This window comes from Lynx rufus, unplaced genomic scaffold, assembly GCF_022079265.1.
Source record: "Lynx rufus isolate CCGP_SWC_20201006 ecotype Redwood Valley unplaced genomic scaffold, mLynRuf1.p SCAF_9, whole genome shotgun sequence".
Lineage (NCBI taxonomy): Eukaryota > Metazoa > Chordata > Mammalia > Carnivora > Felidae > Lynx > Lynx rufus.
Window position 1 is genome coordinate 21,766,099 of NW_025814897.1, and position 15,198 is coordinate 21,781,296.

General features: G+C 40.7%; 1 protein-coding gene across 2 annotated transcripts in view; it reads right to left on the bottom strand.

The window, feature by feature from the left end:
• SIAE (sialic acid acetylesterase) overlaps positions 1-15,198 on the bottom strand; it is a 38,308-nt gene that overhangs the window by 12,410 nt on the left and 10,700 nt on the right. For both annotated transcript variants that reach the window (XM_047072387.1, XM_047072386.1), the window contains 3 exons: positions 13,992-14,167; positions 3,611-3,749; positions 1,026-1,203 (listed from right to left, as the gene is read on the bottom strand). In XM_047072387.1, coding sequence (XP_046928343.1) covers positions 1,026-1,203; positions 3,611-3,749; positions 13,992-14,167 — 493 coding nt within the window. The remainder of the gene's footprint in view (positions 1-1,025; positions 1,204-3,610; positions 3,750-13,991; positions 14,168-15,198) is intronic.

Consider the following 15,198-nt stretch of genomic DNA (forward strand, 5'->3'; position numbering starts at 1 on the left):
CTAGATCCCTCCCACTCTACCTAGGCCATTCTGTCAGTCCCAAAGTGGAAGGTCTTCCCTCCCCGACAGGCATGACTTTACCTAAGCTATACCAAGAGCTGAAGTTCAGCCTCTCTCCAGGGCCCTTCCCAGATTTAATGACATAATATTTATGAAAACAGTTCACAGACTATTAATCTCTGTGTTAATATCAGTGTCAGGATTTTAATAACTATTCCTTTCTTCCCCACCCCATGTGTTCTTCCTGATCCAGCTTTTCCTGATCGTGCTTTCATAATCAATATACTAATACATCTCTTTGATTACATGAATATTTGTTCTTCATGTTACAGTGTTTATTCTCATGGACAATAGAGCACAGTGGTTAAGAGCACAGACATTGAAGCCAGACTCTGCCACTTACCAGCTGTAGCCATGAGCAAGTTACTAAACCCCTCTGAGACTTAAGCTTAGTAGCTTAGTATGTTAACAGTATCTACACTTGTAGAGGTTGTTGGGAGTATTAAGTGAAGTCATACATATAAAGTGATGATAACAGTATCCAACAAAGAGAAAGCCTTCAGTAAGTATTAGCTATCACTATTATTAAGGAAAAGGATCATAATTGCTTCCTGACATATTCTCAGATGATCGTGGTGCTGATGACAATAAAAATAATACCTTACGGTGGCACCTGGGTGGCTCAGTTGGTAAAGGGTCTGACTCTTGGTTTCAGCTCAGGTCATGATCTCACAGTTTGTGAGTAAAAAGCCCACATCAGGCCCTGTGCTGACAGCTCAGGACCTGCTTGGGATTCTCTCCCTGCCCCTCCCCAACTCATTCACATGCTCTCTCACGCTCTTTCTCTCTCAAAAATAAATAAACTTAAAAAAAAAAGAATACCATACATGTTCACAGAATAAGTTACATACATTCAATACATATTTGGACATTCAACACAGATTTGGCTCCCCAAAGGAAACCATGATCCTTCTGTCTTACATAATTTCCAAGGCTTTCTCCCAGACCTCAGGATGATTTCTTACCCTCGTGTAGGAACACCACAGGTTTTCAGTGACCTTCCAGAAGACCAGGCTTCAATGGGTGTCCCACCCCACGAGGAGGAGATCAGCCCAATGGGATAATGCAATGTGTCATACAGGTTACGCCCAAAGAGCCAGCACACTGCTGACATGTACTCGAAAACTCCATGGCCTAAGTTTTCTGGTCAGAAAAAGTTAAAGAAAAAATGACAGAAACATAGTAGTTTACATATAAGTCACCGGGTTGGCACTGCAAAAGATCCAAACTCTCTACAATGTGGGCACTCAAAAAGTTGACAGTGTAATACTGGGAATTCAAATAAATTTCAAATGAACTGTGAAACTGAGTGAGCGCCTTCTAGGTGCCAGGCACTTCTAGATGGCTGGGATACAGTGAATAAAGAGATATGGAGAGACATGGAGCCTCTCCTCATAGCTCTTACATTCTACAGAATAAGACATTCAGCTGAATAAAATAGACGACCCAATATGGTTAAGTGCCTCAGGAGGTACAAACAGGTGGTAAGGAGTTTTAACAGCAAAAGTAAGAATATCAAATGAAAGGCAGATCACAAAAAGTCTAAGAATGACCCCCTCTCCTGTGCTTCCATTAATCTTCTAAGCACAGTGTTTTCCTTACCCCCACTTAACTATTAGCTACTCCAAGGCAGGGCCCTTATCTTCTTCACTTCTGGATCCCCGATGTCTAGTACCTAATGCAGAGTCAGAAAATTCACTGGCTGCTGCCGGGTGGCTGTGGGTAGCTGGTATAAAGGTGGGTCCACTGACAGTTAGGTATAAGGAAAAGGTAAATAAGAAGGAAGGGAGAGGGAATGCAGGGCTGGCGTTCTATCCAGAGGAAACAATATATTAAAAAAGGACACAGAGTAGGAAAAAGGTTGAAAAGTATGTGACTGGAGCCTAGACCACAAAAGGGGACGAGTGGAAGATAAGACAGGAGGGGAATCACATCTTGGAGGAGAGAAAACAGAAAGCCACTGAAAAGGCTTGGGAATGAGAATGTGTGGAAGGCAGAACAGCCTTCCAAAGATGTTCACACCCTGATGCCTGCAACCTGTAGGTGTGTGACCCGAAGTGGCTAAGGGGACTTTGTAGAGGTGACTGGGGTTGAGGACATTGAGACGGGAGGAGTACCATGATTAGATCAGAGGCGGCTCCTTCATACCGGCCAACCTTCCCCACCGCAGTCAGAGAGACGTGACATGACAACAGCAGAGGAGGTGGCAGAGATTTGGAATATGACAGCGACTTGACCTACTGTGTTCCTCCCCAGATACCTGCTTGCCTCGCCTCTGCCAGCTGATCGCTGAAACGTCGCCTTTCTCAACTGAGACCCCCATGGCCACCCTCAATGAGAAACCACGACCCCATCCCAGCCCCCAACAGTCCTACTGCACCCCCTCCCCTGATGTATTTTATTTATATAGTTCTGTCTCATTAGCTTACACCCCCATCCACCCTATCCCTTGATCCCCAAAAATGTATTTGGTCTCAGAGTTCAGAGAGTAAAAAGGGGATAATAGGAAGGTATAATATATTATCCAAACCTAACTGATTCCTGAGTTTGGGATACCATGTAAGGAGAGTTCACAGACCAAGAAATTTATCCAAAAATTTACCCAAATCTCTTCAGTTCCTGAGTTCTCATAGGGAGAATTCAGATAGTGTAATACTGAGGACCAGACACTTTGTATGGAATTTACTAATTGTATTAAGCATTTCCTGTATTCCTCTGCACTGGAATACAAGCTCCATGAGAACAGGTGTCCTTCAGCAGGGTCAAGGGCTAGAGTGCCCAGAGTGTATAACTGGAAGAACAGCAGCAGCCTTGAGGTGAAGAAGTTGTTGAGGTGGAAGGAGAAGACAAATTACCAAGAGTGAACATAGAAAAGGCAGTGAAAGGAATGAGGACAGAAAATACTCTAGAAAAGTTTAACAGAGCAAAGGAGAGTGGTGAGACACCATGAGAAGGGGGGTTGTCATGTTTGTGTGTGTGTTTTGTTTTGTTTTGTTTTGTCTGCTTAGAGTAAAAGAAAGGCAAAATCTGAGAGCAGAGCCTGTGTCTGTCCTGCTCACTGCTGTGTCCTTGGGGCCCAGCACAAAGCCTGACACAGAACAGGTGGGAAATAAAGATTTTGTGCTGAATGGACATGGGGGTGAAAGACCAGAGCTCAAGGGGTAGAAGGCCCTGGAAGAGGAAGCGCCCACATCACAGGTAGCCCTGAAAGGACAGCACTCAGCTGTGTTCAGACACAGAAACAAAGGAAGGAAGAGAAAAAGAGAAGAGCATTGAGGCAGTGTTGAGAGACGCTGGCAGAGCTCATGTGAGTGGCCTCAGTCTGTTCAGTGAAGCTGAAGGAAGTGTCATCTGCTCATAGCAGGGGGGAATCTTGGGAAGAAATGCATGAAGTGGCTACCCCCAGAACTCGGGTGGAGGGTCAACAAGAAATGAGTATAAGGGTGGCTGAATCCTAATAAATAGATCAGAACCAAATTCAGGGTTCCAGAGTCCTCCTAGGGCACTGACCCAGTACGTAAGAGATGGCACACGTTCCACAGTCACTCACCTGAGGTGGGCTTAGACCACTGCAAGTCAACCTTGGCCAGGTCCTCCAGTTCCTGCTCTGCCTCAGTGAGCGACACAGAGAAGATGCGGACAGACTGATAGGCCGCAGTGTTAGACAGCTCTCTTGTCGCATTGAATATCTAGGAAAACAGACAGGAATGTCATTTCTTACATCAACCTAGTGGGCGGCCAACTAGCCTACCACCTCTTAGTAAACACTACCCAACCTCTGAGCTCTTCTGAGCCTTCATAAACCAAGATCAAATAAATAACCCAAACCACTGATGGGCTGCTCTGAATCACCTTGATACACCTTGACAAACACAGACCATGGTGAATCCTGTCCCCAAAGAAGGTAGGAATACCCTGAAATTTGAGATCTCAAGGAGCAAGTCTGAATTGGATGAGGTTTAGGCTAAAGATCAACTGTCAACTAGACCCACTGTAGTATCTTGAAACTAAAATGCTTCTAGACAGAAAAAGTAACTGATAACACAAAACCATAGCATTCACGTCTCTCCAAAATGGAGCTCAAAAGGCCAGGGGGAGGTAGGTGTGTGTAATCCATAACACAGAAGAGAGGTGTCTTCAAAAGGAACACACCTGAGAGATGATTGTTCGAAGTACTAAGACATACTGAAATATCTCAAATGTTTATATTCTCATCTCATCCTGCCCAATCACTCAAGAAAGGCACAGAAGACAGGGCAATCTGAAAGATGATGTTCAGCATGGCTGCAGACAAAGAAAAGTGTCCACCCAAAGACCCCACTTCTTCCCAGATCCCTTCACAAAACCTCACCAGTTGCCAAGAGTATGACAGGAATGGCTTGGAGCTTTTCTGGACGAAACTGCATTATACTGAGTAGTTTCTTTGTTAGTCATTCCTCTGTGAGCTTATACAAAAGTGCCAGTTCCTTCCATCCTGATTTTTGAGTTATGCTTTTCTTTTCTTTTACAAAGAATATAGATTGTAAATGTATTGATTTCTTTTGTAATTTGGGTGCCTTTTCTTGTCTTCTCTATCCCCCCACCCCACCCTGGACCAGTCTGGTTTTCCCAAAACAAAGGGCTAACAGGCGCATCGGGAAGCCCAGTTATCATTGGCCTCAGGGAACAAGAGCTCCAGCTGACGGGACTGCCACAGCGAGAGCGCAGGAGGCTGGGATACTTTCCATTGGCCGCTAGCCACCGAGTGTGCAGCTGGCTCCCCTTTCCTCCCACCCACCACACAGAATACAGCTGGCCCTCCAGCCCACAGTGTAAGAGAAACCCTGGAGCAGCCAGAGGGCCCCCACAGGGCCTTTCAATGAAACAGACTGCCCCCTTGAATCGCCTTTTGACTTGCCACTGAGCCTGCTGTGGCCAATAAGACGGCCAGATGCAAGCGAAATGTCTCTCGGATCACTACGGGAGCCACAGCCTTGAAGTGCCCCCTGGGTAACAGCAGCTCTAGCCGGTGGGGGTCGCCGGTCTTCACGCTATCAGGACAGAGACTACATACGTTCTCGGGAAAATTCCATAGGAAATCCAGACACGTTTGTGCAAAATCTTGCCCGGCAAGCGAAATGTAAAATAAACAGTCAAGAGTGAAAACAGGCTAAAGCACTCACAGTCTATTCTGGCAGGAAAATTATTTTTCGGCAGCAAGTACCTGTAAAAAGTCACCTCCCTTGAAACCAGCTCCTCTCTGAGCACTAAGGATGGTATGTTGCTTCCATGGAAACCGTGGATGAAACTGCTTTCCTTCTCTCCTCCCACACTAGCTTCCGCACTGCCTGGGAACTCAAGTGCCGCATCGCAGTGAGATGCCAGCTTGGGGAGGCGGGTACGGGTGAACATGCTACTTGCCTCATAGGCCCGTTGCTAGCGCGGTGGACTATTCAAGGCCGACAGGGTTGCGGTGTTTGGCACTCTCCCGTGTCACCAGCACACAGATCTGGATCCAAAACACCGGCCGGGAAAAACTCGCATTTTCAAATTCACATTTGTGTATTATCTCAAGCCAAAACCTGAAAGCCACAGCAAGCGTTTAAAAAAACGCTTGGGGGTGGGGGAAAATTCTTGCTGTACCTGATGACAATTACTTCTGAAATTGGTATCCTTTCCCAATCTCACCAAGCCTTCTTGATGGAAGCATTTCCTCGGGGATATGGGCAGCAAATTTAGGAATAAAGAGATTTCAGGAAGATTTTCATTTAAATGACACTTGGTTTCCCCCGCTGATGAAAGGGGAAGCCTTACTCCATCTGCTGAGATCAAATTTCATCTCATCAAAAACCTCAGTGTAATTATTTTCCTACCAAGTATTTAAATGAGGATGTAAATGAATACCAAGGTATTTGAAGTCATTAAGGCTGCTGCGGTGGAAAGAGTGTACCACTGCCTCCCTGGGGACAGGCCGTTCACCATCAAAGCAGCTGCTCGCCTGTGTTCATTTTGTAACCTTTATGCCACATTCTTGAATTAATGAAGAAACGTCAAGAATCTATTTCCTCAGAGAATCTTGGCATGGGGTCTGCGTGAGGGAGCAGGGCCCTTGTGTGAGAGTATGTGAGGCTGTGCGCACGCGCGGGGAATCCATACCAAAGAACACAGGGGAGCTTCACTTAATAAAGAATTTAGGGTTTCTAAGTTAGAGTCCCTTCTACTACAGTAGAATATAGCAGCTTTAAAGTTGAGGCAATAACTATAAATAAGCCAGCCACCATACCTCCCATGAATCTTTTATTGTAATATAGTATGAGCCCTTTGCTTCTGGATTTTGACTTCTCTACTTGTAAAGGAACAATGTCAGATTGCCAAGATATTGAAAACTGGGCTTCCTTGTCTAACACTGGCCATCTTCTTCTGAGCCTAACTAGAAATATCCAAGTCTTAAGACCTACCCTGAGTTAGGAGGCGACAGATGAACATTTAGACTTTTCTCCATTTATACACATCTCACTCAGTGTTATAAATAACACTCAATCTTAAAATTCCACTTTACCCTAACAACAAGATGGGCATACAATCTGCCATTTCCTTCATTTGAATGTGAAGAGTGGTAGGTTATAGTAGAAATCTTACCTCCTCAGAAAAGTCACACGGAGGAGGGCAAAGAGAAGAGACAGATACCGTGTCTGGGTACATGTGTGTGCATGTGTGCATATGTACATGTACATGTGTACGTGTGTGTGTACGTGCATGTCTGTGTTGGGCGTCTTTAGAGGAAAAAGGAGCAAAAGGAATAAAGGAAGAATCATATAAAGCATGCTTTCGATCAAAAAATAAAGTTCTATAGAATGTTAAGAGACTAGAAAACTTGGCTTTTGACACCATCAGCACCTAAAATGCTGTCTTGCAAACTAAGCGCATGATTTAAAACAAAAAAATAAAAAATTAACATGTGGCTGTGTCAGATGGAATTCTTTTTCTATCTCCCTGTATCTCAGAGCTTATAGCCTTAATCTAATGCAGAAGATGCTGAAGAGTAAATTCTAGGCAGAAAGAATGTGTTTACTCTTAACAATCAAAATCTGATTTAGCTTGACAGAAAATGAGATGAGATCCCCTGGCACAGCCTGCTATTGAGAACCTGACTGTATAGATACAAATACATCTGGTCCATGCCTTTCTGTGCAAACAGGGAACTATAATCAAAGCATTCAAGAAAGGACTGTTTTCCTTAGTGAGTTAACAGCAATCCCACTTCTAAACAAAACCATGCTTTCTCTCAAGATATAAAACTTCAGTTTTGCTTCCAGCCACTTGGGCTGAAAGGGAGCCCGGTTAAAGTTCAGTTCGATAAACATTTAAATTCAAAAGTTCCCACATATTTAAGTAGGGCAGGAAGCAAGAGTAAATAAGATACTGGTTGTGAAGACATAAATGCAAGAATTTAGATTCTGAATTAGAAAACTAATACAAAAATGGAGTAGGTATGTCCAGAGTAGGATCTTTTTAGTAGCATTATTTAGTAATTAGTTAACAAAAGAAAAAGAAAAAAAAAAGCAATCCGGGGTAGAAGCAATAAAAGCAAAATAAACCACAAAGTATGTGAAAGGACTCAATTTTATATATTTAAAAAAAAATAAATGAATTGGGGTGCCTGGGGGCTCAGTCGGTTAAGCTTCTGACTTCAGCTTAGGTTAGGATCTTGGCAGTTCGTGAGTTCGAGCCCCGCATCGAGCTGTCTGCTGTCAGCACAGAGCCTGCTTTGGACCCTCTGTCTCCCTCTCTCTCTGCCCCTGCCCTGCTCATGTGCTCTCTCTTCTCTCAAAAATAAATAAACATTTTTAAAAAATGAAATAAAATAAAAATTTTTTCAAAGATGAGTTGAGATCATAGTATAGTCACAGAGATTTTTAAACCTCAAATTTAAGTATTCCTCAAAACTGGAGAAGCATAATGAAAGAAAGGCAGGAAAATAAATATCAACTTGAGGAGAAACTAAGTTTCAGGGGAAGAGCTAGGAAGACAATAATCTTTTCAAGTTCTTAACTTATTAAAGGAAACAAATCAAAGTACGCAGAACATATTTGTGCCAACCCATAATGCAAACAAAACCATTTATTCCTAAGATTCTTGTTTATTTAATGGGACTCTTCATTGCAAACGGAGCCTTCGATAAATCTTTAAGGGATTAGGCAAGTGCATATCAGTTTCTTGTTTTTATAACTTTCTTTTAAAAATTATAGTTAGTTCATGCTCATTATAGCAAAATCAGAACATACAGACAAGGAAAGAAAATCAATCCCAGTTTCAAATGTGCCAAAGAACTTAACTCAGATTACTTTCTCTGAAGTTCTGATACTGCATAAAAAACCTTTACCCTTCTGTCAGCAATATTTCAAGCTAATATAGTTTCAATTATGTCTGTGAACTTGCTAATATGTTGTCCAACCCTGATTTTAATTTAAAAGAAATAACAATGATCTCCCTTGCTTTCCTTTTTAAATCAGACAGCTTCCACTAAACAAACGAAGAGGGGACAATTCTGAGGCCCAAAGCTCTAACACCATCACCCCTATCCAGAAATCCACCCTCTTCATTCTAGACAGTTTTTGTGTCTAATTAGAAAGTAGAGCTGATCTTGAAAATAAATCTGAATGCCAAAGACAGACAGCACCAAGGCTTTTGTTCTACCTCTGCTGCCTTGCTAGAATACCAAACTACTAAGAACTTTCCTTCCCTTGGCAACTTTTTCAGTGTCCTTTTTTTTTTTTTTAAATGGTTATTTATTTTTGAGACAGAGAGAGACAGAGCATGATCAGGGGAGGGGCAGAGAGAGAGGGAGACACAGAATCTGAAACAGGCTGCAGGCTCTGAGCTGTCAGCACAGAGCCCGACGCGGGGCTCGAACTCACAGACCATGAAATCATGACCTGGGCTGAAGTCGGACGCATAACCGACCAAGCCACCCAGGCGCCCCTTCAGTGTCCTTTTTACCCAGCTTTACTTAAGAGACCTCACTCATAGTCTGTCAGGGCAGCCCTATTCTCTAAGAGCGACGAACACCGGAACCCTTCAAAGTGAATTTCGTCACTGACCAACAGATGGCAAGTCAGTATTCCCTGGTTCCATCCCACATGACTCCATGCACCCTGTGTGTCCCGTCCCTGCTTGGGAGCCTGTGTAGTGCCTTTCCTCCCAACAATTCTAGCAGAGTAAATAGAGCCTAGTGAAGCCTCTATACAGTTATCATAAAGGAGAAAATATGCTAGGTCTCAAAATTTAAGAACGTCTTCAAAGGCTGTGAGTGAAACAGAGAAAAATGAAATGATGCTAACAAAAGAAATCCTAGGCTATGAAAAAGTTGAGCAAAAAAAAAAAAATCATCACTGGCCTTCTTTCTGTTAAAAAAAAATATGTATATATACATATATGTTCTTTCTGTTTAAAAAAAACATACAAATATATGTTTATATTTATATATACATCACAGCCTTTGAAGATTAACTGTTCTTAAATTTTGAGACCTAGCATATTTTCTATTATGTATACATATATGTACATATAAATCAACATATTAATTTTATACATGAATATGTATCAATTTGACATATGACACCTAACTGAAATATCAAGATATACAGCTTACGTTGAGATAATTCACACACACACACACAAACAGATAAACCACATAAGGCAAAATATTACCAACTGTCAATCTAGGTAGTGGGTATATAGGTGTTTGCAAGTCTCTTAACTTTTTTGTGTGCTTAAAACTTTTTATAATAAAAAATTTGAAAAAATAGCAACACCTTATATTTTGACAGCTATTTTCAATTTATAAAGACCTTTTAGAAACAAACAAATCTTTTTAATGGCTCAGTAAATTAGGTCAGATACAATCACTACTGCAGTATAGTCGTGAAAACCAAGTCTCAGACTTAGTTTAACAAAATGCAACATACTTTCATGGTAAAAACTCTCAGACAACTAGGAATAGAGGGATCATTCCTCAACATGATAAAAGGCATTTATGAAAAACCCACAAGTAACATCACACTCAGTGGTGAAAGAGTGAGAGTTTTCCTACTAAAACCAGGACAAGAGAAGGATGTCTGTTTTCACCACTACTATTCAACATTGTACAGGAAGCTCTAGCCAGAGTTATTAGACAAAAAAAAAAAAAAAAAAAAAAAAGAAATAAAAGGCATCCAAAGAGGTAAAACTATCTCTATCCATAGATGATATATGCTCCTATATTAGAAAACCCCAAAAAATTCACAAGAAAGCTACCAGAACTAATAAACAAATTCAGCAAAGTGTCAGGGTACAAGACCAACATGCAAATATCATTTGTTTCTATACACCAGCAATGAACAGTCTTAAGAGCAATTAAGAAAGAAATTTCATGTACAATAGCATCTAAAGGAATTAAATACTGAGGAATAAATCTAGCAAAGGAGGTAAGAGACTTGTATACTGAAAACTGCAAAACATTGCTGAAAAAAATTAAAGATCTAAATTAATGGAAAAACATCCCTTCATAGCAGGAAGGCTTAAAATCATTAAAATGTCACTATCACCCAAAGCAATCTACAGATTCAACACAATATCTATCAAAATTCCAAAAGCCTTTCTTGCAGAAATGGAAAAGCATATCCTCACATTCATATGGAATTGCAAGACAATTCCATATGAATAGCCATGAATAGCCAAAACAATCTTGAAAAAGAAGAATAAAGTTGGAAGACTCATACTTCCCAACTTTGAAACTTACTACAAAGCTACAGTAATCAAAACAGTATGGTACTGGCATAAGGAGACACATATAGACCAATGGAATAAAATAGTAAGCCCAGAAATAAACCCTCACATATATGGTCAATTGGAGTTCCAAGAGTTCAATATGGAAAGGACAGTCTTCAACAAATGCTGCTGCAAGACCTGCATATCCACTTGCAAAAGAATGAAGTTAGATCTTCAACTTACACTATATATAAAAATTGAGTCAAAAAGGATCAAAGACCTAAGAGTATAAAATTCTTAGAAGACAACATGGGGGGGGGGGGGGGAACCTTCTTAACACTGGATTTGGCAACAATTTCATGTATGTGACATCAAAAGCATAGAAAACAAAAAATAAATAAATAAACTAGACTTTGCTGAAATTAAGAACTTTTATGTATCAAAGGACACTCTCAAGAAAGTGAAATGACAACCTACAGAATGGGGAAAATATTTGCAAATCATACATATGAAAAGTGGTTAATATCTAGAACATACAAATAATTCCTACAATTCAACAACAAACAACCCAATTCAAAAATAGGCAAAGAACTTAGATATTTTTCCAAAGAAGATATACAAATGACCAATATCATTAGTCATTAGGGAAATGCAAATCAAAACTACGATGATCCTCAAAAAACTAAAATTGGGACTATCCTACAATCCAGCAGCAATTGCACTACTACCTAGTACAATTTGTACTCCAAGGATACAAAAATACAGATTTGAAGGGCTACATATCCCTAATGTTTATAGCCGCATTGCTGACAATAGCCAAACTATGGAGAGAGCCCAAATGTCCATTGACTGATGAATGGATAAAGAAAATGTGGTATATATACAAACACACATATATATTCATACATACAATATAATATTACTCAGCCATCAAAAAGAATGAAATCTTGCCATTTGCAATGACATGGAGGGAGCTAGAATGTATTATACTAAGTGAAATAAGTCAATCAGAGAAAGACAAGTAACATAGGACTTCACTCATATGTGGAATTTAAGAAACAAAACAGATAAACATACGAGAAGGGAGGAGGAAGAGGAGAGAAGGAAACAAACCATAAGAGACTCTTAAGGATAGACAACAAACTGAAGGTTGATGGAGGGAGGTGGGTGGGGAATGGGCTAGACAGATTATGGGTATTAAAGAGGGCACTTGTTGTGATGAGCACTGGATGGTATCATGTAAGTGCTGAATCACTAAATTTTACTCACGAAACCAATATTGCACTGCATGTTAGCTGAAATTAATTTTTTTTTATTTTTTTACAGTTATTTATTTTTGAGAGACAGAGAAACAGAGCACACGTGGGGAGGGGCAGAAAGAGAAGGAGACAGAATCCAAAGCAGGCTCCAGCCTCTGAGCTGTCAGCACAGAGCCTGACGTGGGGCTCGAACTCACAACTGAGCCACCCAGGCACCCCAACTTTTTTTTTAGCTAAAATTTAAATAAAAAGCTAAAAACAAAATTTAAACACAATGAGATACCACTTCCTACATATTAGCAAGGCTATAATAAAAAAAATTAATTAAAAAAAAAACAGAAAATAACACATTAGAGAAATTGAACCTTTGCAGATTGCTGGTAGGAATGTAAAACAGTACGGCCACTGTAAAAATGTTTTGGTGGTTCCCCAGAAGTTAAACACAGAACTAATAGATGATCCAGCAATTGCACTCAAAGGCATATATCCAAAAGAATTGAAAGCAGGGGCTTGAACAGGTATCTGTACGCATTCACAATAGCCAAAAGACAGAAACCGCCCAAGTGTCCATCAACAGAAGAATGGATAAACAAAATGTGGCATACACAATGGAATACAATTCAGCCATAAAAAGGGGCAAAATTTTGATATAAGCTACAACATGGATAGACCTTGAAAACATTATGCTTAGTAAAATAAGTCAGACACAGGACAAAGACTGTATGATTCCATTTGCAATAGCATTTAAAAGAATTAAATATTTAGGAATAAATCTAGCTAAGGATGGAAGAGACTTGTATACTGAAAACTGAGGTACCTAGAAGAGGCAAATTCATAGAGAGAAAGCAGAATAGAGGTTACCAGGGGCTGGAAGAAGGCAAAAAGAGGGGGGTGGTTATTGTTTAATGGGTACAGAAGGATGCTGGGGATGATGAAAATTTTTTGAGTACAGATAGTGCTGACAGGTACACAGAGGGTTGTGAACAAATTTAATGCCACTAAGTTGTACAATTACCAATGGTTAAAATGATAAATATGATAAATAAAATTCATTTATCAAATATAATAAACAAAAACTCATTTTAACCACAATTTTTTTAAAGCAGGGTTTGGGGGGGGTGGTTGAGAGAGAGAGAGCACACAGGTGCAGAGGAGAGGGGCAGAAGAAGAAGGAGAGAGAATCGTAAGCAGGATCCATGCTCAGCACAGAGCCCAACACGGGGCTTGATCCCATGACCTGGGATCATGACCTGAGCCTAAATCAAGAGTCAGATGCTCAACCAAATGAGCCACCCAGGTGCTCCTAAAAAGCAGGTTTTGAAAACAAAGTCTCAGAAATACGAAGTGATTTTCTCCAAGTCATGTAACTGGTAAAAGGCAAAGCCAACATTCAGTCTCGATTTTTTAAATCTCCATGACAACAAAAGACATATATTAGATGCACAGCTTGAAACAAATTCTAATTGTTTTGATTTCCCAGGCTCTCTCCAGAAGCTCATCAAGACCAATCAAAAAGAAGCGTAATCTACTTTGTCTTCAATTTGGTATGAAATCTTCCTTGCCGTCAGATACTCTAGCTCCTGCCCTTAGCTCAGGAAGGCCAGGAAATGGTGCCCTGCACACACACAGAGCACTAGCTGTGATTAAGAAAGCAGGCTCTAGAGTCACATTACCTGCTCCTATTGGGGCTGCACTATTAACTGTGTGACCTGAAGCTGGTAATTTAACCTCAGTGGGCCAGTTTCCTCATCTGTGAGATGAATAACCATACTTACCTCATAAAGTTGTTAAATCGAATTAACTAACACACGGCAAACACTGAGAACAGATCTTGGCACGTGGTAGAAAAAGGTTTCTACCTCCTTCTACTTGTCCCCTTCCTCTACCTTCTATTTCTTCTTCTTCATCATCATTATTTATTAACACTGAGACTCTGTAAGTTACCTGTGAAACCGTCATCTGCATGTTACTCTGCCCACTGCAAAGCCAGACATCTCCAAATAAGACATCATGAACTCTCAGGGTGAAGTTTGTTCTCCCAAAAGTCTGTTGTGCCATCACCTCATAAGGTCCACCAGGCTTCATAGGATCCAGTACCACCATCCAGCTGTTAGAATGCGCTGAAATCATAAAAAGACTCCAAGGAATTAATCAATCAATTAAAACAAAATTAAAGCACAATCCTGTCATGCATCATTTCCATTTGTGGCTATTCCCAACCACTGTGATTAACTGAATTCAAAGATAAGAAAATTAGGGCACCTGGGGGGCTCAGTTGGTTAACAGGCTGACTCTTGATCTCAGCTCAGGTCATGATCTCGCAGTTCGTGAGATCAAGCCCCATGTCAGGCTCTGCACTGACAGTGTGGAGCCTGCTTGGGATTCTCTCTTCTCTCTCCCTCTCTCTCTGCCCCTACACTTTTCTCTCCTCTCTCTCTCTCTCTCTCTCTCTCTCTCTCTCTCTCACCCTCACTCTCCCGCTCTCTCAAAACAAACTTTAAAAAGATATAAAAATTAGCCAAATTTCAGACAAGCAAAAGAAATAACAAAAGCAGTAGCATTTCTATCCTTAATCTGTACCAATCCCTCCTTCCTTGTAACTGAAGCACTTACAGGAAAAATTAATCACCCAGTTATAATCCTAAATGAGAACAGACAAAAATATACTGAGATTAAAATCCAAGGGAGTTTAATTTTAAAAAAACAAACATAAAATAGGGGCTCCTGGGTGGTTCAGTCGGTTGAGCATCCGACTTCAGCTCAGGTCATGCTCTCACAGCTCATGAGTTCAAGCCCCACGTCGGATTCTGTGCTGACAGCTTGGAGCCTGGAACCTGCTTCGGATTCTGTGTCACCCTCTCTCTCTCTGCCCCTAACCCACTCGCATTCTGTCTCTGTCTCTCTCCAAAATAAATAAACACGAAAAAAAAAACTTAATTAAAAAAAAACCCATAAAATAGAAATTCATATTATACTATCCAAATGTCAGTATTAATATAATCATGATCTAATAGATTTATGCAGTGCCCCAAATTAATATGTAATTATCTAATCAAATGTGAACACAGATTAGAGAAAATAATTTACAATCTGGAACTTCCCTTAAGGTGAACAGAGAAACTGACACAGGACAAAGGAGTAGGAGCATACA